Genomic DNA, 25,200 nt, shown 5'->3' on the forward strand with positions numbered 1-25,200 from the left:
CCCCCCCCCCCCCCCCTTCCCCCCAAGCCTCTTAGGCCACAGCTAATGCTGTTCTGGAGTGGATCCCTTCGTAGCTATGTCGCTGAGAGCTGGAAGGATGCCCTGGGTGCTGGGGACAGTTCACAGTCTTATTTGCAGGGTGGGAAGGATTTTGGCTTTAGCGCTAAAGTCTGGTGTGGCCACGCGTAAGGTGACTAGGTCAGGAGGCTGAGCAGTGGCTGGCAGATCCTTCTTGGAAGGGTGTACATGGATATGCTTCCAGTAACTCCTGTTCTTCCAGCAGAAATCTAGTTCTCACAATCCACAGAGAGAAACGTACACGTTTTTGTAGCTAATGACAGAGGGTTGCACACTTTGCTGCTCATGTTGACCAAGCTCTCTGCCTTGTTCAACCTTTTAACTGCAAATGTAGGTCGGGGTGGAGGTGGGGCTGGCCAGAGTGTGAGGGGCCTGGCTGGAGATTGGGGCCAAGAGCCCAGGAGGGCAGAGTAGCGGCATTGGGGGCGGGTGAGGGTCTATTTTGGAGCCCCCTGGCTGGAATGGGGAGGAGGGCCTTGTGTTGGGTATACAGCTCAGCCTACATTCTAGTAAGCTGCTGCCTGTGATGTGTAGATAGCAGCAAGAGGGCGCCAGAGAGCTTCCTCTGCCGGCATCACAAAATGGGCAGTTTATGGGTTAATTTCAGGCTCTTTTAGTTTCTACCGAAATCAGCAGGGGTCTGCCTGGTGCTCCCTTGAACGTTCTCCGACGCTCGGATGCGGTTTTCCGAAGTTGTCGCGTTACAGATGTACGAATGGAGAAATGCCATCAAGGTGAGCGTAGGGCCTCGCTTTGCTTGGCCCCCAAAAATACCGAAACCAATTCAGAGCTAGCACTGCAGGTGCCACACCTCGTACCCTGGGCCAGGTATTGCTGGTGTATTTAGCCATGGAGAATTGTAGAGCTGGAAGGTCAAGAGAAAAATCCAGATGTCCCTGAGCGAAGGTGGATTGGAGGCAGGAATTGCAGCACTAGAGGCGATTAAACAAACATGACAGTGGCTCTGTGGGCGGAGGGGATGGGCTTGTGGTTAAAGCCATGGCCCCAGAACTCTGGAGACAGGTTCTCTTCCTGGCCTTTCCACAGACTTTCTGTGGGATATCCCTGGGCCTCCACCACTTGGTTCCTTTTGGGGTCACTTACTCTGTGCCAAGGGGAGGTACAATGGTCCCAAATCCGAATTCTCTACTCACACCCTGGTGGTGTTTTTACATTTGCTGTGCACAGATGTGAATGGCAACACAAGGTGCCAGGCAGTGGGGAATTTGGGTCATCTGTCCGAGTTTCCCGTCTGTAAAGCAGGGGTGATGAGAATGATGCTTTCCTACTGCACAGCAGTGTTATGAGCATAAACCTGTTAGGCATTTGCATGTTTCAGTACCGAGCGCCACTGAAAGGCTTGTGAATAATTCAATAAAATCTCTCTCATGTAATGCCATTGTCGTCCATGGAATTACACAGAGATGGCCCATTATATGCTTCCTGTAGCAGCACTCTGTCTTCCACCCAAGGTCGATTAATGCTCGATCTGTGAAAGATGGTTGCAGTGGACCCTGGAACAATACAGAATGTGCCCAAAGTTTGGTTTCAGTGTCAAGTTTGTGTTGGGCCACGTTCATCAATCTTAGTGAAGGTTCACGGGCTGGGGCTGCTTTATGGTTTGGGGCACAAACCACATGTGTGAAATTCAGAGGCTTTATCTGTCCCAGTGAGTCCTTTGTTTCATTGTAAAGAAATCTGGTCTTGATTTTCAACACTGCACCTGGATCGCTTTCTGTTCTTTCAGATTAAATAATAAGTGATTTGCGGGGAGGTTGCTGATAGTGGAAGGCTCATCGGAGTTTCACCAGAACTGCATTTCTTTGAGTGCTCTCATTGGCTAGTGTGGCTCTTAGCTGGAGCTGCCGTTAGGAGGAGGAATAGACAGATCCTTTCCTCCATCAACAGAATGGGATGGGGCTGTGTAAAAAGGAATTCATGTTACACTCCTGTTCCAGGGACACAGACAACTTGAAATCCAGTCCACTATGCAAAAGTAACATAATTTCAGGCACTGCATTTTCCCCCAAATTCTGCCCCTTGCCTCAAAATGCCATTTTTTTCCTTAAAAAAAAACCCAAAGAAACAAACAAAAAGTTTCTCTTCCGATCATTGTAGGACAAATCCACAAACAGCAGGTGAAACTGACTAGCCAGAAGGTAAAATGGGTCAAACACAAAGTAAATGGGTGTGTGTGTGTGTGTGTGTGTTATTTTTTCAGTCTAAGTGGCATGAGATATGTAACAATAATACCCCCAAAAACCCCAGAGATGGATTTAGTTGGGATTGGTCCTGCTTTGAGCAGGGGGTTGGACTAGATGACCTCCTGAGGTCCCTTCCAACCCTGATCTTCTATGATTCTTTAAGTTGCCTTCGCTGTGTTCCCCCCAAAGCAGCTCTGCTGAGGTTTTTGAGGCCAGCCTTTTGGCCTTTGCTTCTGCTTTCCCCCATTCCATCTAAACTCTTACGTATAGCTCTGGTTTTCAAAACATGCATCCATGCTGCGTTTGTTTCTTACTCTGGAAATCTCCCGGCGTACCTTGCACAGCCTGGCTTTGGGCAACAACCTGGCAGTACCAGCTCGGCCTAGAGGCATGCGATGACTGAAATTTACTAAGGAAGCGAGCTCAGTTTACAGCCTTCATGGAGAAGTTCATAAATCACAAAAAAAGGGAGCAGGGGAAGAGAATTTCGATGGGGAATTTGTTTTAAAATACCTCAGTGGCATGAGAAGTCAAGTGGCAGTCCCTCCTCAGTGACCACTTTACCTTAGAACTGCTCAAGCAAGAAGGGGGTTCTGTGGGAGGCACCAGACTTGCCAAGAGCCCAGCATTTGTGGTTTCTTCTCTCTAACAAGGGCTGGTGGCTGAAAGCAGAGCAGGTAGCTACGTGTTTTCTCCTTGGCTCAGAGATTAGCGATGCCATTGGCTCCTGTAAGGGCACCGGCCCAAAGACCCTGAATTGGGTCTTATGAGGAGAACATAGCGCCCAAAGGTCTGTGCAAGAATCAGGGCCCAGGTGTGCTGAAGCAGCCCCTGCTCCAGAGACCCTGCCACCGTCTTCAATTCGTTTGTACGAAGTGAGTGTGCCAAGCAATAGGAAGGAGGCTGGGAAGACAGCGGGATGATCACACGATTATGCGGCTGGGGATGGGCACAGTGTTAGGTACCAGATCACTGACCCCTTTAAAAAATGATCTTTTTGGAAAGTCCTCGTTGACCCAGCCCCTGAGCTCCTGCTCCAAACAAGTGACCGTGACGACTTATGATTTTTATACTATTTGTTTGGTTCCCCTGGTCTTTATAGTCTCTCCCCAACCACCCCTCTACCCGCTGTCAGGAGACAGAGGTGGATCCTTACAGGAGCCAGAGGGCAAACACCTCACTGATTGGCTGTAGGGCATATGATCTGAAGTCTGGGGCAGGGAAGATGCCACCAGAGTGTGTTGGTTACCTCCCTGTTCTAACAGCTCAGAGTCTGGAGCTGCTGGGAGGGTGCTGCCCCCCTGGTGCAGCTGGAAATGGGGGGCTGTTGGGATAAATGTGCCCCCTAGCCTCTAGGGAGTACGGGGCAAGGGGATTCAGCTATCCCTTGTGCTTCTCACTGCTGAGTCTTGGAGGAAAGGGTTTGAGGGGAAGGATTGCCTTGTGGTTGAAATACTGGCTTGAGTGGGAATTCCTGGCTGCACCAGGGACTCCCGTGTGACCTCATGCAAATCTGTTAAGTTCTGTGTCTCAGCCCAGGGGTAATCCTACTGACCTGCTGCCTGGGGCCTCATGCGGCTCCACTCCAGAGGTTTGTGAAATGGGTTGAGTTGAGCTGGCAATGCTCCATAAAGGAGGAGGAGGATAGCCTCTGACCCATTGTAAAGGTGGGGAAGGATCTGCATCTCCATTGGTACAGCCAGGGAAACTGAGCCGCCGGTGGGGGCGGGGGGGGGGGGTGTTAATGGCCTGTTTCTTGGTGGTGCTGAGATCCCTGCAGCTTCCTATTGAGTGGGACGAGGGATAGCTCAGCGCCTCGGAGACCCGGAACGGGAGTGGCTTGCCCAAACATCACACAGGGAACCAGCGGCAGAGGTAGGAACAGAACCCAGGTCTCCTGACTCCCAGCCCCGTGCCCTGGCCACATGCTGCCCCCTGCTGTTCATCATTTTTCTCTTCAGCTATAACTGCAGTTCCTGTGCTGACTTCAGTATTCAGGGGGTTCTGTGGGAGGAGGGGAAAGGGAGGATGTTGAGAGCCTCTCTCTGCTGACCTGATGTGAAACCAAGCAAACGACCAGACTCTGGAGTAAGTCACTCTGGGCTTGGGCTCGCAACCCTGACTCACGTGAGTCAGCCTTACTCATTCCAGGAGCCCTCCTGAATTCAGTGGGACTACTCAAGTGAGAAAGGGACTACTCGCATGGGTAGAATTGGAAAATTGGCATCCAGTACAAGTTATCAATCAATGAACAGGGAGTTTGGGCCACAGGCGTTGGATTGGGGCCTCTCTCCAGTTCTGCGTTCCTCCAAGGTCATTAGTTACCCCTGTGGTTCAGAGCTTTAGGAATTCCATATGTTGTAAAGAAACGGAGCGGGGGGGGGGGGGGGGGAGAAGGTTACGAGAGCTGCCTTGAAACAAGGGTATCCCTTTCCTTCATACCAGCGCATGCACTATCCATGCATCTCTGTCTTAATCATTGCTCTGCTTAACAGGAAGGAATGTGTGATCCCTGCAGCACTGCACAGCTTTGACCATAAGTGTTTGTGGGGTGGGGGGGGGGGGGGGGGGGGGTGAATATACTTAAGCGCTGTTATAGTATTAACCAGGAGGACTATTTTGTCTTCCCTCCACAGCCTGGAAGTGTCTCCTAAGGTAGAAACCAGCTCAGATGCACCTTCTCACTTTTCCCCTTGCTCCCCTGTCCAGTGTCCTCCTGCTGGTATAGTCCATCCTGCTCGCATGCAAAGCACTAACCTTTTAACTGCTACTGAAGAAAGCCAGTTTGGATGCCTGTCCCCTACCAACCCATTCCTCCACTCCCTGCACAGCAACCCTTTCTTTGAGGACCTCCTTGCTGACCAGGTACTAAACTCTCCTTCCCCTACTCACTTTTTCTCTAGTTTCCACTCTGGGTCGCAAGCTACCAAAGAGGTCGTTGGGCACCTTTGTTCCTCTGAGGATTACAGTCCCTCTGCCTCCCTAGGATTTAACAAACCACAGCAGGAGTCTTCAACCCAAAGCGCTGGCGCCCCTATTCCAGAAGCCACTCCCACACCCCAAGGACTCCGCCCTCCTCGAGAACAGACTCCTGTTGCTCCTCCCATCTTTGACTGGGATGACACCTTTGATGCCTTTGCAACGAGTAGACTCAAACCAGAAATTCGGGAGGAAAGCCTCTTGGCTTCTGTAGTTATGGAGGGCATGGCCTACGTCGATGATCCAAGTCCAACAGAAAGCCCAGCTGAACTGGCTCAGGAAAACAAGACTGAGATAGCTAAGGCTGAGCCACAAGCTGCTGATGAAGTGTCTCTAGGCCCAGGGTCCTGGGCAGATGTAACGCTCTTAAAAGGAATGGAGGCAAACTTACTGAAGACAGCGCAAGAAGCTACGCTGAGAGAAGATGGTGTGTTGGGTCATTTGCCTTTAAGCTCTCTGTTGGAGAGTGAGAAAACTAGCGCCTCTCCACCTTGGTCAGCCTGGTCTGCAGTGGGAGCTTCGGGGAAGGAGGAGGATGTAGCAGCATTGACTACTCAAAATAGTGCCAGAGCGAAATGGGCCCCAGAAACGGTGCACGTAGAAAAAGCGACTGTAGCATACAATGAGGAGGAGCCCAGTAGTGCAGGGGAAGATGAATGGACGACCACAGGCACAGAAACAATTGGCGGTCTATCGGAAAGCGACCGAACCGTCGCCGAGAAGGAACACGAGGTTCAGGAGAGCAGGTTCAGGCCATGTCCACCTTCCGATGAGGGCATCTTCGAAGAGGAAAGCAGCCCTGTGACTGCCCCAGGCTTATTGACCAAAAGCAATTTAGTCTTCGAGAAACCCAGTGAGGCACTTCCTGGGAATAACACTGTCCTACCATCGTTGGTGTCAAAAGCGGAAGCAGCGGAGAAGCCGCCAGCTGTAGTCGACATCAGTGATGGTCAGGATTCTAGTAACACAGAGGGGATGATTGATATAAAGCCACCCGGAGGTGGGCTTCAGATTAGTGCACAACTGGAGGCAGATGAAGCCAGCATGAAACTAGGTTCTGACTTTCACGAAATACACGTCCCCTCCGCTGCATGGACTGAGACCCCAGAGAGAGAGGAGGAGAACAGCGAGGCAGCTGGTTTGGAGATGACCATGGGGGCACCGCCGCCAAAGCCTCGGAGATGGTTCACACCCGGGGATTTCAGAGAGGAAGGTGATGAGGCCAATTTGGAGACACAGAGGAGCCAGCAAGACAACGAATCTCAGCGTGAAAATGAGGAGGGCCCAGAGGTGGAAATTCACCCGCAATATACCCATGTAAGCCGAGAGAACGGTTCCCCAGTGGCTGCCAGCCCGCCTGCGTTGGGAGCAGCGATAATTGAAGCAAAAGCGAGGTCTGTCCCTTCGGTCGCTGGAGATGCTGATTCCGCCACAGAGGACTGGGTGGCTAATTTGAAGGCAAAAGCTAATGAGTTCACAGAACGGGACACCTCTTCTGGGGAAAACCTGCTAGAGATAAATGAGGAGACTGGGGCTGAGCAGTTCGAGACTTGCCCTTCGAAATTCTCACTAGACAGATTAGGCCTGTCAGATGCTGAAGACGACGCAAACAAATTGGAAATGGTAAAGCCAGGCTTCCCGCCCCAGTCACAAACGCTCACCGAGCGACGCTCCGGCGCCGGGTGGGGCTTGTCGGAGACTGCACCGGCGTTCCCAGAGAGGAACGAAATACTCCCTGAAGAGCTGATTCCTTCAAAGCCCGATACTCCCAGAGATCCGGAATCCAGCCAATCGGTGCTGTTCTGCATGGCTGTGGAGGAGCAGCGGCCAGCTACGCACTACCCAAGCCCCAGCCCAGCCAACCAGCTTGAAAGGTCAGCTCTGCAAGAGCATCCCTCACAGCCAAGGCCTAAATCGGGGCAGGGAGATAACCAGGGCCATCCTAGCAAAGCACCAGCCCAGCCAGCTGAATGGGAGCCTCAAACCCCAGAAGCATTCGTGAGCCCGACCAGGGCGTCAGAGCAGGGTAGCGATTCAGCTGACAGGCCCGAGCCATTGTCGAGTCAGCGGTTTAGTTGGTCAGCAGATCGAGGGATAGACTTCAAAAAGGCTGACTTCTGGAGGCCAGTTAGCGGGGAGGAGGGCAGAGAGCAGGATGACATTTCAACCCTGGGCAACCCTTTCACCCCCAGAGTCAGCCCCTCTTCCCCAAACAATCCCTTTGTGGAAAAGCCACCAGATGTGCTCCCGATTCTGGCCACGTCACCCGAAATGCCAGGTCAGGGAGGCTTAAACTTCAAAGACCTTCATGAGGAAGCTGCTCCGCATGGCTTCCAGCCTGCTAACCTCCCAGGGGACCAGCTAGTCGAGCTTCCTTTCTTGCATGGCAACCAGCCCTTGGCCTTCTCCACACCTTCCCTTGTGGCTGCGACTAACCCCCAGCAGTTCAATTTCCCTTCCCCCATCGTGTGCCCTACAACTGGTGGGGTGCCTGCGGTGACCAGCCGGGCAGCAGCCCAGTCCTCCTGCCCTTTGCTGCAGACCGGTGGCATGAAAGTCTCAACGCTCACGGTTTTGCCCAAGGAGACACAGCCGGCTGAGAAGCCCTCTTTCCATCAGACAAGCAGGTGAGCACTCCGGGGGAGGTGAAGGGTGTGTCCCTGAGGGAAAATAGCCCCCTTCCTCCCTTCCACTGTTGGGCCTTTAGGTAGCACCTGCAGATAGGGCGTCCGTTGGCCAAAGTTGTCAAGTAATTCATGCAGCAAAGGAAACTGCTTGTTCTCCCGCCCCGTCCCCCAGATCTTTACCCGCTTCCAAACCGAAGCGTGCTAATCCCATTTTCAAATAAAACCCTGTAGGCCCCCGAGAGTTCCATTGGATTGGCTTAAATCCTCAGCTCTAGCGCACCAGAATTGGGAGTCTCCGTGGCCGTCCTGGGCTTGCTCAGAGCTCGTGGTGCAAATGTTCCCCAGATTTGCCCCGGTTGAAAATTGAGCCCCCGCAGAACTGTGAAGGCTGTTGGCGCTCAATGTATTGCACTAACTTCAGCTCCCCACAAACTTTCTCTTGCCCTCCATGCACTGCTCTTGCAAAATTTGTACCTTCTTATATGTGTCCGGCAAGGGGGAGTCCCCAAACTTCTGCCCATTAACGCTCTCATGAAACGCTTCATGGCATGTTGGCAGCTGTTTCTTCCTCATTCATTCAGCTTTGGTTTCTTTTTATTTTTTTTGTAGTGGCCTTCAGGTACTAAAATTCTCTTCTCTCCATAGCTAAAGCATAACTGCACCCGAGACCAGCCTCTTCTGAGGAATCCTGGTGATAGACAGGCGAACAGACTTTGGCCCTGAAATATTTGGGGGTGTGGGGAGTATCGAGAGAAGGTCTAGTCCAGTCCTAACCACTGGTCAGAGTTTTGTAACTTGTAGAGACCGAGGGAGATTCTGGAGGTAGAGGTGTGTTCTGTGACTGATCCTGTTTTCCCGGCGCACCTTTGTGCGGCCTGACTGAGAGAAGAAGGGAACGTTATAGGGATCTGTGTCTACTCATAGCACATCAATTCTGCTCCCAGGTTTGAGGTGCCCGTTGACTTCAGAGTGAACTGTGAGGACCCATCTGAGAGCTGTCTTAGGCCCTGATGGATCGTCTTTACTTCTGCTACACCCGGGAAAACATAGTTCTAAGGGGCTGGTAGGGATTTCAACAGCCCAAGAATCCCTTTCCAGCTCATGATGGGGTGCAGTAGAATTCCCTTTTCCTTTTAGGCCCTGTACTGTAGTCCTTTCACATGCAAAGCTCCCCTTGACTTCAGTGGGAGGTCTGCATGCTAAATGACCTCACGATCAGTCCATTTTTCCATTTAATGGCTCCACGTTGGCCAGAGCCTTGGATCGTGCTGTCTTTAACTGAATTATTCATCCTCTAACAGGTAAACCGGCTCAAAACCTGCAGGTAAAAAAATCATTGTGTACAGATAAGTGCTACCATGCTTCATGGAAAGAGATGTGTCCTGCAAATCCAATGCTAGGCAACAGGCAGTGTGTGGTCCAGACTCTTCGTGTACAATACACGCTGATTGGTTAGTCGCCATCTTCCAGCTGACTGTATAGACAGTCCAGGGCAGGTCTCATCTGCGGGAAGAAGGATGGGTTTCTGGTTGAGGCCCAGGACTGGGATCCGGGCGAGCTGGATTCTGTTCTCATCTCTACCACCGATTCCTTCAATAGTATGAAGCTGGGCAAGTTACTTAACCTCCAGATGCTTCAGTTTCTCCATCTGTAAAATGGGATACTTGCCTCATGGAGCTGTTGTGAGGCTTAACTCATTAATATTTGTAAAGTTCTTTGAGCTCCCCAGGTGAACGATGCTGTAGAAGGACACATGACGTGACAAAGGAGGATCTTCAAATCTAGAGCAGGAGCGAAAGATTTATTTGGGAAACAAGTGACACATCCAGCAGATAGAGAAACATTGGGCTGGTGCCTGGGGCGGCTGTTCCAGGGTAGGCTGGGGGGCAAAAGGGGGCCGGAAATCATCGAGGAAGGGCTGGCTCTGGTGGAAACAGAACTTTTCACCAGATTTCTGCTCTCAGGCAGCGTGGCGACTTGTGTACTGCCCCACGGATAGACAGAGCAGGTCTCAGCCAGTCACAGCTGGAGTGGTGTCAATAGGAATGGAAGAGACGCATTTGGCTGAGGTCTGTAACTTCGACTCTCCAGGCTCTTCTGCGTCGGAGCCGGGAGAGTGGGAGGGTGTGGAGCGGGCAGGAGGCTCTGCTCAGACACCAGATTGGAAGGGTGAATCGAAGATTGAGTCAGAAAATTCTGAGGAAGGCTCCACTGAGCTGAGCGGAGGCAGCTCGCCTCTCTGGGGCCAATTCCGTCACCATCCTGCAGCCAGGGCAGGCTCTTGTCATTAAACCAGTGTGGTTGGGGTGAGGCAGGATGTGGGGAGTCGCACGCAGTGCATGCCGGAGAGGCCGCCTGTGCAGGGACTCCCTGTTCCTCTGCTCAGCGAGCACTTGGAGCTGGGGGCAGTGGATGTACAACTGGAATGCATCCACAGGCCATTCCCTGCTGTGGAGTAGGGGCACGGGAGGCGTGGAGGTGGAGTTGCAGCCATGGAACAGGCCTGGGTAGGAAAAACATTCCTACCACCCTCACCTCCTGCCCCTGGAGAAACTCCCCCGTTCGCAGCAACTTGACTTCGGTAAGATGCTGAGTAAGTATGTGTGGGACTATTGTACGGTGGCACAAGCATGTGCAGGAACGGGGACTGGAGAACGGTCCTCGGCAGACTTCCCCAACTACTTTCCACTAGTCCAGCCTCCGAGTGCCAGGACCAGGACGCCTGCACCTTCCCCTTCCTCGCCGTCACGACAGCGATTCCAGCACTCGGTGTTTTGCTTGCCAGGTGGTGGCGGTTGGTCACAGTAGCAACACTAGAACTTTCAGCTGTCCCACTCTGCTTTCCCATTCCACCTACGCAAACAGAAACGGATGCAAACCGGACAGGTGGACAGCTGGTGAAGCGGGGAGATAAGCACTTTGGTATCTGCTAAAACTGCTTCCAGGTCAGTTCACGCAAGGAAAACCAAGATGGTGCAGGAGAAGAGCTTCTGCCCAGAACACGGTGGGATGTTTTATGTTCGCTGTTCATGGTGACTGCAACAGACCCAGGCCTGGTTTCAAATAGGTTCAGAGATTTTAAAAATATTGTTAGCTGATCTGACCTCCTGCGTAACACGGGCCATAAAATTTCACCCAGTAACTCTTGTATATAGACTGGCTCATGATAGAACCAGGCTGATATGCAACTTACTAACTTGTAGGCAAAAATGTCCTACTCTGGATTTAATTTTCAGCCGCTGCTTAAGTCAGTCTTCCCTCAGTTACTGATCTAATTGCCTGTAAATTTGAGGTTTATATGAATTTGCCTAGAAGTTTGCACCCTAGATCTTAAACCCCAGAGCTAATTTTACGCTCCCATAAAGCACTGCTAATGGAACTGAGTCAGAAAATAGTTTCTCCCGTGTCATTGCAGGTCAACTGCACCCAGTGTTCAGAAAACTCAAATGGGAGCGGCATTTCTCACAATACCTTTGATCTATCCGCTCCTTGGAGTGGCACAATATTGCTGAAAGGGAACCTAATTGGTGACGCCAGCAGATTGTGGGGCTAGATCTGGGTGTTACTTAGGATTAACTGCCCAAAAAAGTTGTTAATGCAGAGTTTACTTCCCCAGCACGACTTTGTGTCCCAGCAGAACATGGAGGGTGGCTAAACTTAAACCTCTGCAAACCAGGAAACACAAATGGTCTCCCCTGCAATGCCGCAACCGTATCTCCAGGGCCATCCCTACCCATACGCAAAGTACGCAGCTGTGTAGCGCACCAGGAAATTTGGGGCACCAAATTTCCTGGTGCCCTGCTCAGCTGCATGCTGCTCCAGCCCCTGCTCCGCCTCTTCCCCATGACCCCAGCCCTGGTCCACCCCAGCCGCGCCTCTTCCCGCCCCTGCTCAGCCCCATCCCCGCCCCCACTCCAGCCAGCCTTTCCCCTGAGGACTGCAGCAGGGGTCGGGCTCCCAGCACTCACCGGCGGCAGTAAGTAGAGCGACCCGGCCCCAGCCTGCTCCGCTCCCCTGGCTCCCAGCTGCGCTGCCGGCGAGTGCTGTAGGGCGGTTCCTCCCTGCCCCTCAACTTAAGCCTGAGAGCCAGGGGAGCAGAGCAGGCTGGGGCCGGGTCACTTCACTTCCCGCAGGAAGTGGCCAGCCGCCCCCTCCCCCACACACACCTGCGGAGGCCGGGGGCCCCACACAGCTCCCCCCGTGGGGGCGGGAGGGGGCTGCGTAGGGCACAGCCCTGTGTAGCTGCTCTGTCCCTTGGAGCTGGCAGCACCATGTGAACCGCATTAACCATCTGGGGAAAAGGAGCGTTGCAGTGATCATGCTAAGTATTCTTCTCCACTTCCCTGGCACGGTACGTCTTCAAAGCGTGGTAGAGACGAACTGGAACGACACCTAGGGAATCCATTTGACTTCGGTGTTCTTGGCTCCCAGGCCTGTTCTCAGACTCCTCTGGACTTTAGATAGCGATGTTAAAACTCCTGGATTGCCAAGTAATTGTCTAGAAATACCTGTGACTGCGAGTGCATTGTCTTGGCGTCTCACGGAGAGCTGCAGCTTCCCCGTAGGAAATCTCACCTGACATGGTATGTGGCCCAGGGAGCGTTGCTCAGTAGATGAGGCAGGAGAAGCTGTAGTGAAGACTGACAACCAGGCCATTGCTCCATTGTTGTTAATCTTAAACTGTTGTGAAATTCACGACAACTGACCCTTTCAGGAGCCTCCAGGTGCTTATCAACTGAAATGTAAGCTCCATGATACCTCTATGATGGAGGTCATTAGGAATCCAGTTTGTCAGGGAAACTGAGGCACAGATAATTGTCTGAAATTGCATGACAAGTCAGTAGACAGAGCTGGGATTAGAACTGGAGACTGCTGATGTGCAGTAACCACTAGACCACACTCTCTCCCTATTGCTGGTATAACAAATGCCGCTTACCAACAGTATGGCAGCTGCCACCCTGGAAAGATGCGTAGGTTTTAAGCCAGCAGGGACCATCCTGATCATCTAGTCTGACCTGTACCACACAAGCCAGAGAACCTCAGTCACCGCTTTCACTTTGAGCTAGGGTGAATGTTCTAGAAAGACCTCCAGCCTTGACTTAGACTCCAAGTAGTGGAGAACCCACCGCCTCCTGAGGTAAGTTGTTCCAACGGTTAATTACCCTCAGCGCTAAGTGTATAAAAACTCAGCAGTTTAACATATCAGTTGCCTCTTACATGTGCCAAATGCTTCTTCCATTAATCTGCTGTGCTGATCAAATCCAGTGCAACTTTTTAAAAAGTGCTTTGGGATTTCAGAGACAGGCCTGCAAAATGCTGTATTTCTGTTCAGTAAGTCTCTCACCCAGACTATGCTGGAAGGAAAGTGCCTTGGGGCCGGCCCCCGCCCCTAATCTTTTTAATGTGTCCCCCTCACCTTCTGGACCTTGCAAAGCAAGGAGCTGTATACTAGTAATAAGGTAACTTGGTATGGCAAATGCAACCACTGCTGTCTGTTCAAAGTAGGTCTTGCCCCACAGTCCTGGCTGCAGACACCTCTTCTGTTGGTGGGGGGATACTGGACAGAAATGAGGCACTGCTGGAAAAATAATACTTTTGCCAGCTTGGTTTTTTTTGGGAGGGGCGGGGAATCTCTCCCAAAATTCCACAGCAGGCAAATGCTATAATGCATCCCCTGCCTAGCAGGAGAACTAAGAAACCGCATGCAAGCTGAATCCCCTGCCTAGCAGGAGAACTAAGAAACCGCATGCAAGCTGAGCTGGGGGAGAAATGAACTTTCTTCTGACAATATCTGTGGCAACTCTTGATCATCCGTCTGTGGTCCCAGCTTGCATCTAGAGGCTGTCTCTCAGTGGCTTCAGTGAGCTTGGGCCAGAGAAAGTGCCTTCAACGTCTAAAATGTTCCTGTAGGCAGAGGAGCTGTGTCTTCTGGGGATACTCATTTCTGCCAATCAGTCCCCATGTGAACCTCTTGTTAGAGGTGTCAACCTCTTCCTTTTCCATTCCACCATGTTTTTCTCTCTCGGGCTGGCTGGGTGTGTGTTGTGCGCTCTCAAATGATGAGTGGGAAGCCTTTGCCCAGACTGAGGCCCATGTGAGGGTGCCGTGGAATTTGGGACTGATTATGTTTAGGCCTGACTGCTCAGCTGCTCTGCCTCGCCCTCCTAGCTGGAAGGCTTGTCCTTTGTGTTGCATGAACCTGGAATTCAGGAGTGCAGAGTTTCTGATCCGTCCTCTCTTCATTCACAGCTTTTAGCTAGAGGAAGCTTCGTAACTTATCTGCGTTGTAAATGGCTTTGGGCTGAACCCGAGTTAACCTTTTTGAGGCACAATTTTCAAGTCTGGTATCCCCTGTGCTCAGTTAGAAATTGAGGGGGAACGTGGTCTAGTGGGTAGAGCACAGGCCTGCAACAGGAGGAGAGAAGAGGGTTCTGGTCCCAGCCCTGCCAGTGACCTTGGCCAATGCAGTTCTCTTCTGCGCAGCCATTGTGCCATCTGTAAATGCAGCGGCTTGCCAGCCTCCCTGGAGTTTTGGGAGAACTGATGCATGCTTGCAAAGCACGTTGAGTTCCTCGGATGGAATGCAGGATGGGATACGTAATGTGTTAGCTTGTGTATGCATCAGCTGTGGTTATAATTCTTTGCAGCGTGGCTGCTGCGTATGCAGAGTAAATCTGCTTCATGGCATTTCGGTTTGTGTTTATTACTAAATGTCATGGCACAGATTTCACGTATAAACTACACATCACCTCCTCTCTTCCCCATTAGGAGTTGGCAGCGCAGTTTGCCTCGGGACACTTCTCTGTTTTGTGGGGAGCCCAGACTTCAGCCCAAAGGACAAACACCCACTGGGTGACGCCAGAAATGCACCCTGCAGCCTTGCTTGTGACTGCAGGGGGCAGAATGGGGCAGCAGCTGGCAGAAAAGCAATAACCCCCTTGTCTGTCAGGGAAGGTGCTTGCGCCTATGCAGTTTGGGTCGTGTATTTTGGTGCAAATTCTGTGGTGCTCTTAGCCACCATGGCCAGCTGCCAGGACCCCATCTAGTGCAGTCCTGCTGGCCTTGGTGCATGGGGCCAGGGGGTGGGGGTGTGTGCATGGTGTGTCCTCGCTGTAATCCCTAAAGTGGGCAAGTCACACAATCGTTTCCAGTATACTGCGGTTCCCCTTTGAGTCTGAAACACACCAAGACAAACCAGACTCTTAGGGTTAATTGTGTATGTTTACACCCTAAAATAGGGCAGTTATGACTTGGTGGAGTCAGCAGATCTGCAGTGTTCTCCTAGATGGGGAAATAGTCAATAGGCAGCCCACCAGCTGTGGGTCAGAGTGGTACGTAACTCCCCAGCCAGTCCGTAATGGCTCCAAACGCTAACCTAAGGGGGCCCAGGACTTGGTCAACAAGGTCCTTAGCTGGGCAAAGAGCCCTGAGCCTCAGAGCTATGCCTAACTTCCCCAAAACGGAGCAGATTGAAACACTGTCACTAAGGCCCCAGCATGCAATGCTGCCATCTTGGTTAGAGCAGCCCACAGAGACCGTGGGTGCCAGCAAGCAGTGGGGCCTGACTCCCTGTATCAAGGAAGAATTGCATTCTGGGACTTGTAGTCTCCAGGGGTCCTATCTCTCTCTTAGAACTTTCGGGCTGCATTGCAGCGCTCTATGGGCCATCTGCCCCCCCCCCTCCCCCCGGGCAGGTAAACATTCAGTGTGGTGCCTGGTGGAGGATGCAGCTGTGTGGAACCCACTAACTCTGATGTACTGCTGACTTCCCCCACAGGCAGAGAAACCAAAGGGCAGACGTGCTTCCCCATCCCCCAGCTCTGTGTGGCGCTAACTCTCTGACTTCCTTGCTCCCTTTAGTCCTCATCCAGTGAAGCCCATAAGTGCTGCCGTGGCAGAGGTCTCCGGGGAGAAGAAGCAGCACAGGTCCACCCTGACCACTGCCCTGAGCAGCGGCCTGGAAAAGCTGAAGACCGTCACCACGAGTAGTGTCCAGCCAGTGACCCCTTCATCGCAGCTGGAGAAAGTGGAGTCCAAGAAGCTAAAGGTAGGGTCACCGCCACTGACCAATAGCACGTATTCTCCTCCCGCACCGCTTTGTGTCTCATATTGGTGCTTAGTTACAGTGGTGATTGGAGGCCTAGAAATACCTAGCAGAGATCCCGTTGTGTGTGAGAACCCGTTACACCACTGAATCAGCAGAGCTGCAGATACTACCCCAGACTCCAGCCACCAGTCCCTGTTCTAAGCACTGGGCAGGACCCTGCTCTGATTCGGGATGATGAGCAAGTTATCCGCTCTTTCCCCTTCACCGTCTGGACTCTGCCGTTTCCTTGTCTCTCTCCTGCTGAGCTGGGTTTCACAGTGCATGTTCAGCTGTACGGAACCAGCAGGGTAACTACAAGACGCTGCACTGCCTCTGAATTTACAATCTCAGGGAAAATCTAAGGCCATGTTGTCGACAGTGCAGCTGGGTGTGTCCCTCCCAGCCCTGGTAGACAAACTCACGCTAGCTCTGTTTGAACTAGCGTGCGAAGAACAGCGGCGTGGGAGTGAGGCATTGGCGGTGGCTTGGGCTAGCCACCCGAGTCCAAGCCCGCCTGACCCCATGTCTGAGCTCAGGTGGCTAACCCGTGTCTTCGCCAGCGGCGCAACGTCCAGACTGCTGTTCTTAGTGTGCTAGTGCAAGTCTCCCCGTGCTGCGTAGACATATCCCAAAGGGTTCTGCCTGCTGGTGAGGGTGGGAAGGAAACACTTCCTGGAGCACTGGCTCTGCCATAGTTTCTGATGAGGCAGTGATGGCTGGCTGCATTCAAAAGCCAGTGTGTGCTGACGGGCAAACCACAAAGTCTCTTGATGAGTTCATGGTTGCTTTCCTCTCTCTTTCCTATGGCTATTGCAATTCCTTGCTCTTTGCTTCCCCCAATTCCAGTTCTCCAGACTGTACTGTGTGTACGTTGCTGTGTCAGCGCAGGGGGCTGGACGTGGATGGCTTCTCAAGGCCCCTTCCAGCCCTACACTTCTGTGATTCACACGTACACAGAAATGCCACCATGTCACCATCACGCTCAAACACCCCCGCTGAATCCAGCCAGCAACCACCTGTCTTCAGTTCTTCCACCCCCAGCTCGCAAATCTTATCCGTGTCTCCTGGGTGCTCATCTACCTGCAGTCTCCTCTCCATCCCTTCACTGCCTCCTCGCAGCTCCCTCACTGTTCAGTCTCCATTACGCCTAGGGTCTCTGCTCTACACTGAATTTGTCACCCTCTTACAATTTAGCCCTATAACTGTACAGTGCTTTAGGATGTCACTTACACAAAAGCTGCTATGCAAAATACACAGAACTAAAACATGCACAGATTATTTTCTCGTGCACACATATCGGTCTGAGTCACAAGCTGGATTCAGTTACTTCCCGTGCATACAGTTTGCAGGTGTATTTTGCAAGGTACAGAGAGGGTCTCATTTAAGCTCACCAGACCTGCTTCCTTTTGTTCCTGCTGTAGGATGCTGCTCTGCCGGACCAGTCTGCCAAGTATTATCACCTGACCCACGATGAACTCATCCAACTGCTGCTGCAGAGGGAGAAGGAGCTGAGCCGGAAGGAGGAGCACGTCCATGAACTGGAGAACTACATTGACCAGCTGCTGGTGCGCATCATGGAACGGTCTCCCACCCTCCTTCAGATCCCCCTGGAAAAAAACACGACCAGCAAGTAACCTGTGCTCAGAGATCTCCTTGGCGTCACTTGCCCACCGCACTCCTGGAATAAACACGCCAAAGACACCTGATTCTGCCCCTGCACACACTCTGTCCCCACCTCTTACAAGTAAAACCCAAGAGGGCTTTGGTGGCCCATACAAATTCGCAGCGAGTCTTTCAGTAACGACTAGCTGTATCACCTAACAAATGTGCTCTAGCTCCAGGAAACGACCGCATCGGGGTATAGAACACTGCAATGCCCCGCCCAGGAGCTGGACTTCTCCCCCACGGCCTGGCAGCATGGTTCAGGAACATCTCCTGCCAAAGCCGTAAGGAGTCCATGGAACTGGACGTCTGAGAATTGGAAATGTGCCATCTAGCCCCTGACTTCAAGCTACCACCCCTGCCCGTGTTCCCAAATGACCCTGGTCTATCAGAAATGGGGTGTCCTGGCTTGCTAGAAAGTTCTATGAATCGCTGCTGCTGCTGCCACAGCTGAGGAACCTTACGTGTGACACCGGAAAATCACAAGTGTGTGGCTTTTCCCCGTGTTGCTGTGCATGCCAGTGAGGCAAGGGGCGAGAGGGAGGTCTAGCTTCACCTCTCTTCTTGTATTTCGATGGGAACCGTTTCTTTGCCAGCCCAAAGGAAAGGGTTCCCCATCCAATTAGCAAGCTCCTCTCTGAGCACTAAGTCCCTGGCCGTATGGGAGATGAGACAAAAAGTGACACTGGTGAAATCGGCTGAGCGTGACTAAGCATGTGTCAGTGCTGGAGCACGAGCTGCGTTGGTAACTTTACTGCACGTTTGCCTCTGTGACAAAACCCACTCTTCCTTACCCAGCTCAGAACAGAACTTCATCCCCGTGGCTTCCGGGGAAGGGACCTGTTGATGTTCATGCAGCCTCTGTCCCATAGAACTTCCTTCTCAAAGCCACCCTACCCATCACCGATGTGTATGCTGCAGGCACACACTGCGGACTCTTGTTGGCATCAGTCATGGCTGATATTTCTGCACAGTATTATCTCATTAAACACCTCTATCCGTGTTTACAGGGCATGTTTGAAACCACCATGGCCCTTGACACTACTTGCCTACTTCTTTGTATTTATCTTTTTGTTAATGTGCCTGGAAGATGCCGTAAGAAACAGAAGCTAGTGTGTGACTGCCCAGCCCTGTCTGCGTGCATGACAGCCCATTTAGCCAGACGCCAGACAGATACAATCTATAATAAACTAGCAATTCACCACTCTAAAATACCCCCAGGATTAACATTATGCCTAGGGCCTAGATGTTTCACTGGGCCAGCACTCTCAGGAGGTGTATATGTAGCGCTAGATTTTGGGGCCTCAATGAACAAGCTCCTCGTTGGCTGGTTGGTTTAGTAGCTGCAAGTGTGGTGGGGCCGAGGGCTTGACTATGAGTGGTACACCTGGCCACAGTAGAAAACAGCATAGTTGCTGGTTCTGATGTGCACTTGGGCGGGGCCAGAAGTTGCTGTTGTCTTCCATTTTGGTTTTTAGCTCTTGTCCGTTTCTTCTCTCTGTTCCATCAAGGGGTTGGGTGGCGGGTCCTCTTGCAGGTGAAGAAGCGGCCGTGTTATCCCATCGAGACAGTGAGGACAGGGCCTGGCACCTAACTCGACTTGGACTTCAGTGTCCTCAGCCTGGCAAAGGGGCATTGTTTCCACTGGAGCCCCTGGAGTTTTTGCTGGAGCTTTTAAGCCGTTTTCACATTCTTTCACTGTTACCTGTTTAAATGTATTAAAAGCGACTTCGGAAAGTTGTGCCTTTTGTAATAGAATAAGGGCAGTTTCCTGCTAAAATGGTTGATTCTTTAAACCCAACCTGCAGTCCAATGTATTATTGTCCTTACCTAGCCCAGCCTTGCAAAATTCTACTTGCCCGCCAGGCTCAGGTAAGTTGGGGGTGGTTTTGTTTGGTTTTTAAAGCAGATAAAACAGACCGTCCTGGGCAAAGGGTGGGCAAGTCGCTGTGTGTTCCGGGGGTGGAACACTTCTATGCAAGGCGGGTGTAATTGACGTTTTCTATAGGGATAGTAATACGGGGTGTATGTGCCAAGGCAAAGGGTGCCTGGGTAAAGCCAGTGCTAGAACCTGTTAGGGAGTCATGCCCAATGGAAGCGTGAGTCTGCCAGGGAGGAGAGAGCTATTGGAACAGGAGGCAGCATGGTGATGGGAGGAGCGGTTTTAAAAGGGGATCTGATATTACAGTAATTGAGAATTTCTGGCCACATCCAGTCTGTAAAATATCATATAAGGAGGAGGATCTTAGTCCCTTGAAAACACTGGCCATGAGCATTTTGGTCCTATTTGCCTTTGTTTCTAATAGGAAAGAAGTCCGGGGTTTGCATTTATCTGCCTGCATTGTTGTTGTTTGTGTGCATGTGTCTCGGGGAGGGTGGGGGTATGTTTATATTGTACAGTTTAGGGTTTTAAGAAATGTATCCAGCTTTTTTTCTTCATACAAGTTCAAGTACCAAGAACTTCTCTTTGCACGTACAATCAAAAGGTTCCCCTGGAGTGAGAGCCAGGTCCCTTCCCTGGTTGTATGCCTCTTGGAAAAGGTCTTCCTTTTATTTGAGGAGGAGTTGCATCCAGTGTGGTTTAAGCAGGCAAAATTTGCATAAAAACAATTGTGCAACTAAACCTACCACACCAGAGCGTGGAAGGGAGGGCATGATCAAAGACAGGCTAGCTGGAACATGGAGGCCTGTGTCAGATGGATATTATAAAGGAGGGAAGTCGGTAGTATTTCATCTCTATGAGAATAAATGTGTCCATACTGACTTTTCGGCAGCCTGTTTATAAAAGATGCCTGCCCCGTTCTGTCTGTACTCTGAAATATACCTGCTTCCTTGGGGTGGCACAACTCACCGATGGGGGACTGCCATCATTTCACTGTTCTTCCAGTGTACCATGCAGCAGAAACATACGAGACCAGATCATGCTGCCTGGTACAAAACCGTTCCTCCTGTTGGCTTGATCCCTGGACAGCCTCTAGAGCCAATTAATTGCTCTCTTGGATAGTCTTTCTTGTAGGATTTTGTTTCGTCTTCTCATCCTGAGGACTGACTTATTGTAGGTGCTTTCCACACCCACACAAGTGCCAATGTTTTTAAAGAGCTCTCTGCACCCCTATCCGCTGCTTCTTAATCCTTTTGTTATGATTTAATCACATCTTTCTGCCTTAGTCGGTTTTCTGCCTTTTCAAAGCTTGAATGTTTGGCACTTTATCTATTCAAGATAACCTTGAAGAGCTGCATCACAAAGAACTGTACCAGGACAATGGACTTGTTTAACGGGAAACGTGTTTCCTTTCCTCCTCCCTCTGTATGTCACTGCTGTGGGATTGAACCCCATAGACAATCTTGCACCAAAAGAATCCACTCAGTGAAAAGTTGTACGTAGCTGAAAACGCTGCCAAGCGGATACAGTAGCTTTAAAATGTCCAAGCCTTGATTCTACACTAGCAGGGATGCTCTGAGAAACCACTTGGGAGACTCAGCGTACCTGGTGGAGCAGGTACTGCATGGGTAGCACGACATCTGAGTTAACCAAAGTTAGAGTGTGAGGAGTAGGGCACAAACCTAATGATCGTCATGGCTAAGAGGGTGTTGTCCCTCCCTCCCCTGTTTTGGGTGTCATCGAATTGACTGTTAGAATGTTCAGAAGTCAGGCATTTGCGATTGAACTTGGCTAGGGAAAGGCATCCTTGAGGAGAGGTGTCTTTGGTAAGTCCACTTACTGTTTTGTCCTCCATTTCTCCACTGCCTTACAAATCTTTCTCCCCAAGTGATTATGCGCCGCATAACGGAGCAGAGAATGTTAAATATGCCACAAGTGTCCAGAGAACTTTGTTAAAACCAGATTGGCTATTTAATTAACTTCATCTGGTACTAAAAAAAAAATGTATTGGAGAGGCTGATGTGAAGATTTTAAAATGTAGATGTCTTACAAAAAGGAGGCAGGGGAGAGCGGAGTACATAGAAATGTATTTGTTCTAAAAACGATTGATGCTCCTGTCCTGTATCCGTATTTAAAGGAGGTGGTTGTGTAAAAACAAGGAGTTGAAAGTATGTCATTGTCCCTATGTACCAATCTAATGCTGGAACCCTCTTGGTGAGGGTTCGTCACTGCAGGTGAGATGACTAGTATGTATAGATCACCTTCCGCTGTCAACAGTGTGGCTGTTTATTCAGTTTGAAACAAAGCCATTCCTGTAACTTTGTCTTTCATCCCAGTATAGTCGGCCTCTTCCCCACACAAACTGCTTTGCAGGGTTTTTCTGCAGATGTGCAGCTGATGGTGTTTATGCCGTGCTTTGTTGTCAGCCCATAGGGTCAGTAAACTTTATTTTAAAAGGAAGCCCGTCAAGCGATCTGTTTCTTTATTTTCTCTTCCGGCCAGGGGTGAAGGGGGTACAGAAGAGATGTCCAGTGATGACCTTAAACTGGAACAAACCTGAAGGGATATGGATACTGAAAGTGTCTTGTAAACCCAGTCTATTTGAGTTGGATGATCTTGTTTGTAAAAAAACAACAACGGTATGTTCTGTGCTATAAACGTGTGTTGGAAATGCACCCAAAAAACCAGGGTTCAGACTGTTCAAATCTGGGGGGTATGTTGATTTCCCTATTCTTCACAGAGTTGGAAAGTGTTCTGCTTATGTTTCTTGATTTAATAGTTGCAACTAATGTTTATAAAGAGCTTGTTATTTACGTTTTAAGCACTTTAAAAAAAATAAAAATTGTTCAAACTGTTCCTAGACGCGTCTGATTTACTGATGAGAAGGGCCGTGCTAATTGGCGCTTGGGAACTGAGTGATCGGTTAACTCTTTTATTTTATTTCCTGAAATAGAATGATGGTCTCCTTTCGGTTTCTCTCTTTAGGAGTCGGGTCTGTTATTTTTCATTCACACAGAGGTCCCTGTGCTTCAGGAGCAGCATGTCTGTATCGATCACAATTTAAACCTGCGCACTTATAATGGTGCACCCTTGCATAGTGCCATTCATCTGTAGATCTCCGAATGTTTTTGCAAAGGGAAGGCAGGATCACTAATCCCATTTTTATGGGCCAAGGCATGAAAATGGAGAAAGCCAAGTGACTTGCTCAAGGTCACTCCGTGAGTGCAGTAGGGCTAGGAATAGAAACCAGACTTCTCTGCTGTTCAGTGGGTCACCTTGCTGCTTTACTTATCGAGTTACGATAACTTTATAGTACTGTATTAAAAACCCCACCTAATGCCTAACACTTTCTTCTGTCCAAGTGATACACAGCATTTTGGTTGCATGGTGGGGAAACCGCAATTGAGAATCATCTGGCTTGAAACCTCCAGCTGCCATTTTATGGATTACTTAGGATGTGTCTTCACTGCAGTTAGCCAGGGCTCCTAGCTGGGTGTTGACACTAGCCCTCCTCTCATGAGTTTGATGCTGCTTTGAATCTGGGCTGGTTGTCCAGGCTGGGGGTGTGGTTTAGAGCTCAGGTCCCACTCCCACCCAGGCTAGTAACCCACCCACTTTGCAGTTAGGATACAGACTCAATCACTTGAGTGCTGATAGTCCTCCAAATGCCTGCCCAGAAGGACATATGGATTCTCCCACAATTCACTGGGAAAGAATCCTAGCAGCAGAACCATGGGATGTGCCCCCAGAAGTCCACGCATGGTGTGGCTGCAGCAAAAGTGAGGCTATAGTAACTTAGGTGGGGCTTTGCGGTGGCTGCTCACACCTGGGTGGGGCTAGGCTAACCTGGGTGCTGATCACCAAGACTAAAAGCAGGAAAGACATATCCTTAAAGGTGAATCGTTGCAAGGCATTGTACCCAAGGTATACTGGCAAACTTTGCCCTTATTTCCACAGTATTCCCAAACGTGTTTGCTTCTCTTTATTTCAGCCAACCCCTCTTCCCCGGAGGGAGGGACAAACCATATTTTGAGACACTCAACAAACCACCACCATCCATCTAGCATCTCGCTAAAGTAATGTCCCCTCCTATGCCTCTGTCAAGGAAGAGGGTGGATTGACATCAGATGGCGCATGTCGGAGTTATTCAGGGGTGGAGTATCAGGGGGTAGCGGTCTTAGGGGTGGAGTAGGGCTACATAGGATCTGGATCCACCCCAACTGCAGAGTTATCATTTTAATAGTAAGCAGCCCTACTGGCCCACAGATCAGCCCTGCTGAGCTGAAAATGTCTGCTTTACCCAGGCAGGCTCATGTGGGGCCAATTAAGTAAGAGAAAAAAACTTCTGAAGTGATAATCAAGATAGCCCAGTACAGACAGTTTGATAAGAAGTGTGAGAATACTTACATGGGGAGATAGATTCAATGTTTGTAATGGCTCAGCCATTCCCAGTCTCTATTCAAGCCTAAATTGATCGTATCTAGTTTGCATATCAACTAGATATATTTAATTGGCCTCTCAGAGTTGGTAAGACAACTCCCATCTTTTCATGCTCTCTGTATGTGTGTGTGTGTGTGTGTATATATATATATCTCCTCAATATATGTTCCATTCTATGCATCTGAAGAAGTGGGCTGTAGCCCACGAAAGCTTATGCTCAAATAAATTTGTTAGTCTCTAAGGTGCCACAAGTACTCCTGTACTTTTTGCGGATACAGACTAACACGGCTGCTACTCTGAAACCTTAATTAAAAACGGTAGGAATTGCTCTAAAGGACACAAAAAAGATTAATGGGCCCGAAATGTGATGCCATCAGCCCAGTACCTAAGGGCACTTATCTCTAGAGAAAGAGAAGCCCCCCCTGCAGTAGAAGGACAAGATTGTTTACTAAGGCCTCGTCTGCACTTAAAATCTGTATTGACTTCGCTACATCCCTCAGGGGTGTGAAAAGTTCACCACGGTGGTTAAGCCAATCTAGCTCCCGTGTAGACATGGGTAGGTCAATGGAAGAATTCTAGCTACCACTGCTTGGGGAGGTGGGTTACCTACACCGACAGAAAAACCTTTTCCATGGATTGTAAGGAGTGTCTACACTAGAGGGGCGTGGCTCCAACAGTACAGCGGTAGCGCCCATAGTGTGGACGTGCCCTAAGGCAGCAGACTTGTTTTTAAAGCTTTCATGGGGTTACAGTCCCCAGACTTCGCATAAGATGTTAAACTGAAGAAGAAAGTTGCTACACAACAAGGTTTGGGAGCTGAACAATCTTAGCCCCTGCCTCCTGCTAACACACGAACATGCGCAGGCAGAATAGATTGAGCCAGGTACCCCTCCCTGCCTTCAATATTTTAACATTTTTCTGTCAGTCTGTAGTGTTTGACCTCTGGTAAGGTGTCTGAGGTGTAGAGCCATCCCATCCGATCTCCCACACTGCACAGCAGGAGACTGGGGCAGGTCTTGGATGAGACCCGGCAGAAGGACAACAGCGGGCTGGCGATGCAGAAGACGAGTCAGTACTGGATTTGTGACCCTGTAGAGGAGCAGTGCTGCTGAAGCGCCTGATGATTTGTAACCGAAGATCCAATAAGTGACACTCTTCATGAGAATAGGGGTATGGCCGGTGTTATACAGGAGGGCAGACTAGATGATCACAATGGTCCCTTCTGGCCTTAGAATCTGAATC

At 50.5% G+C, this 25,200-nt stretch overlaps 1 protein-coding gene across 4 annotated transcripts in view; it reads left to right on the forward strand.

The window, feature by feature from the left end:
- Positions 1–22,374, forward strand: part of RAB11FIP5 (RAB11 family interacting protein 5) — a 106,015-nt gene extending 83,641 nt beyond the window's left edge. The window contains exons 4-6 of one of the 4 annotated variants that reach the window (XM_024203785.3): positions 5,186–7,888; positions 15,749–15,935; positions 17,396–22,374. In XM_024203785.3, coding sequence (XP_024059553.2) covers positions 5,186–7,888; positions 15,749–15,935; positions 17,396–17,608 — 3,103 coding nt within the window. In that variant the 3' untranslated portion in view covers positions 17,609–22,374. Of the gene's footprint in view, positions 1–4,918; positions 4,938–5,185; positions 7,889–15,748; positions 15,936–17,395 lie in introns of those variants that run through there. The other 3 variants (XM_024203786.3, XM_024203787.3, XM_024203788.3) reach the window with 3 other exon arrangements.
- Positions 22,375–25,200: the final 2,826 nt, after the last annotated feature.

Source organism: Terrapene carolina, unplaced genomic scaffold (genome assembly GCF_002925995.2).
Source record: "Terrapene carolina triunguis isolate 2854851 unplaced genomic scaffold, T_m_triunguis-2.0 Scaffold633, whole genome shotgun sequence".
In the NCBI taxonomy this organism is placed as follows: domain Eukaryota; kingdom Metazoa; phylum Chordata; order Testudines; family Emydidae; genus Terrapene; species Terrapene triunguis.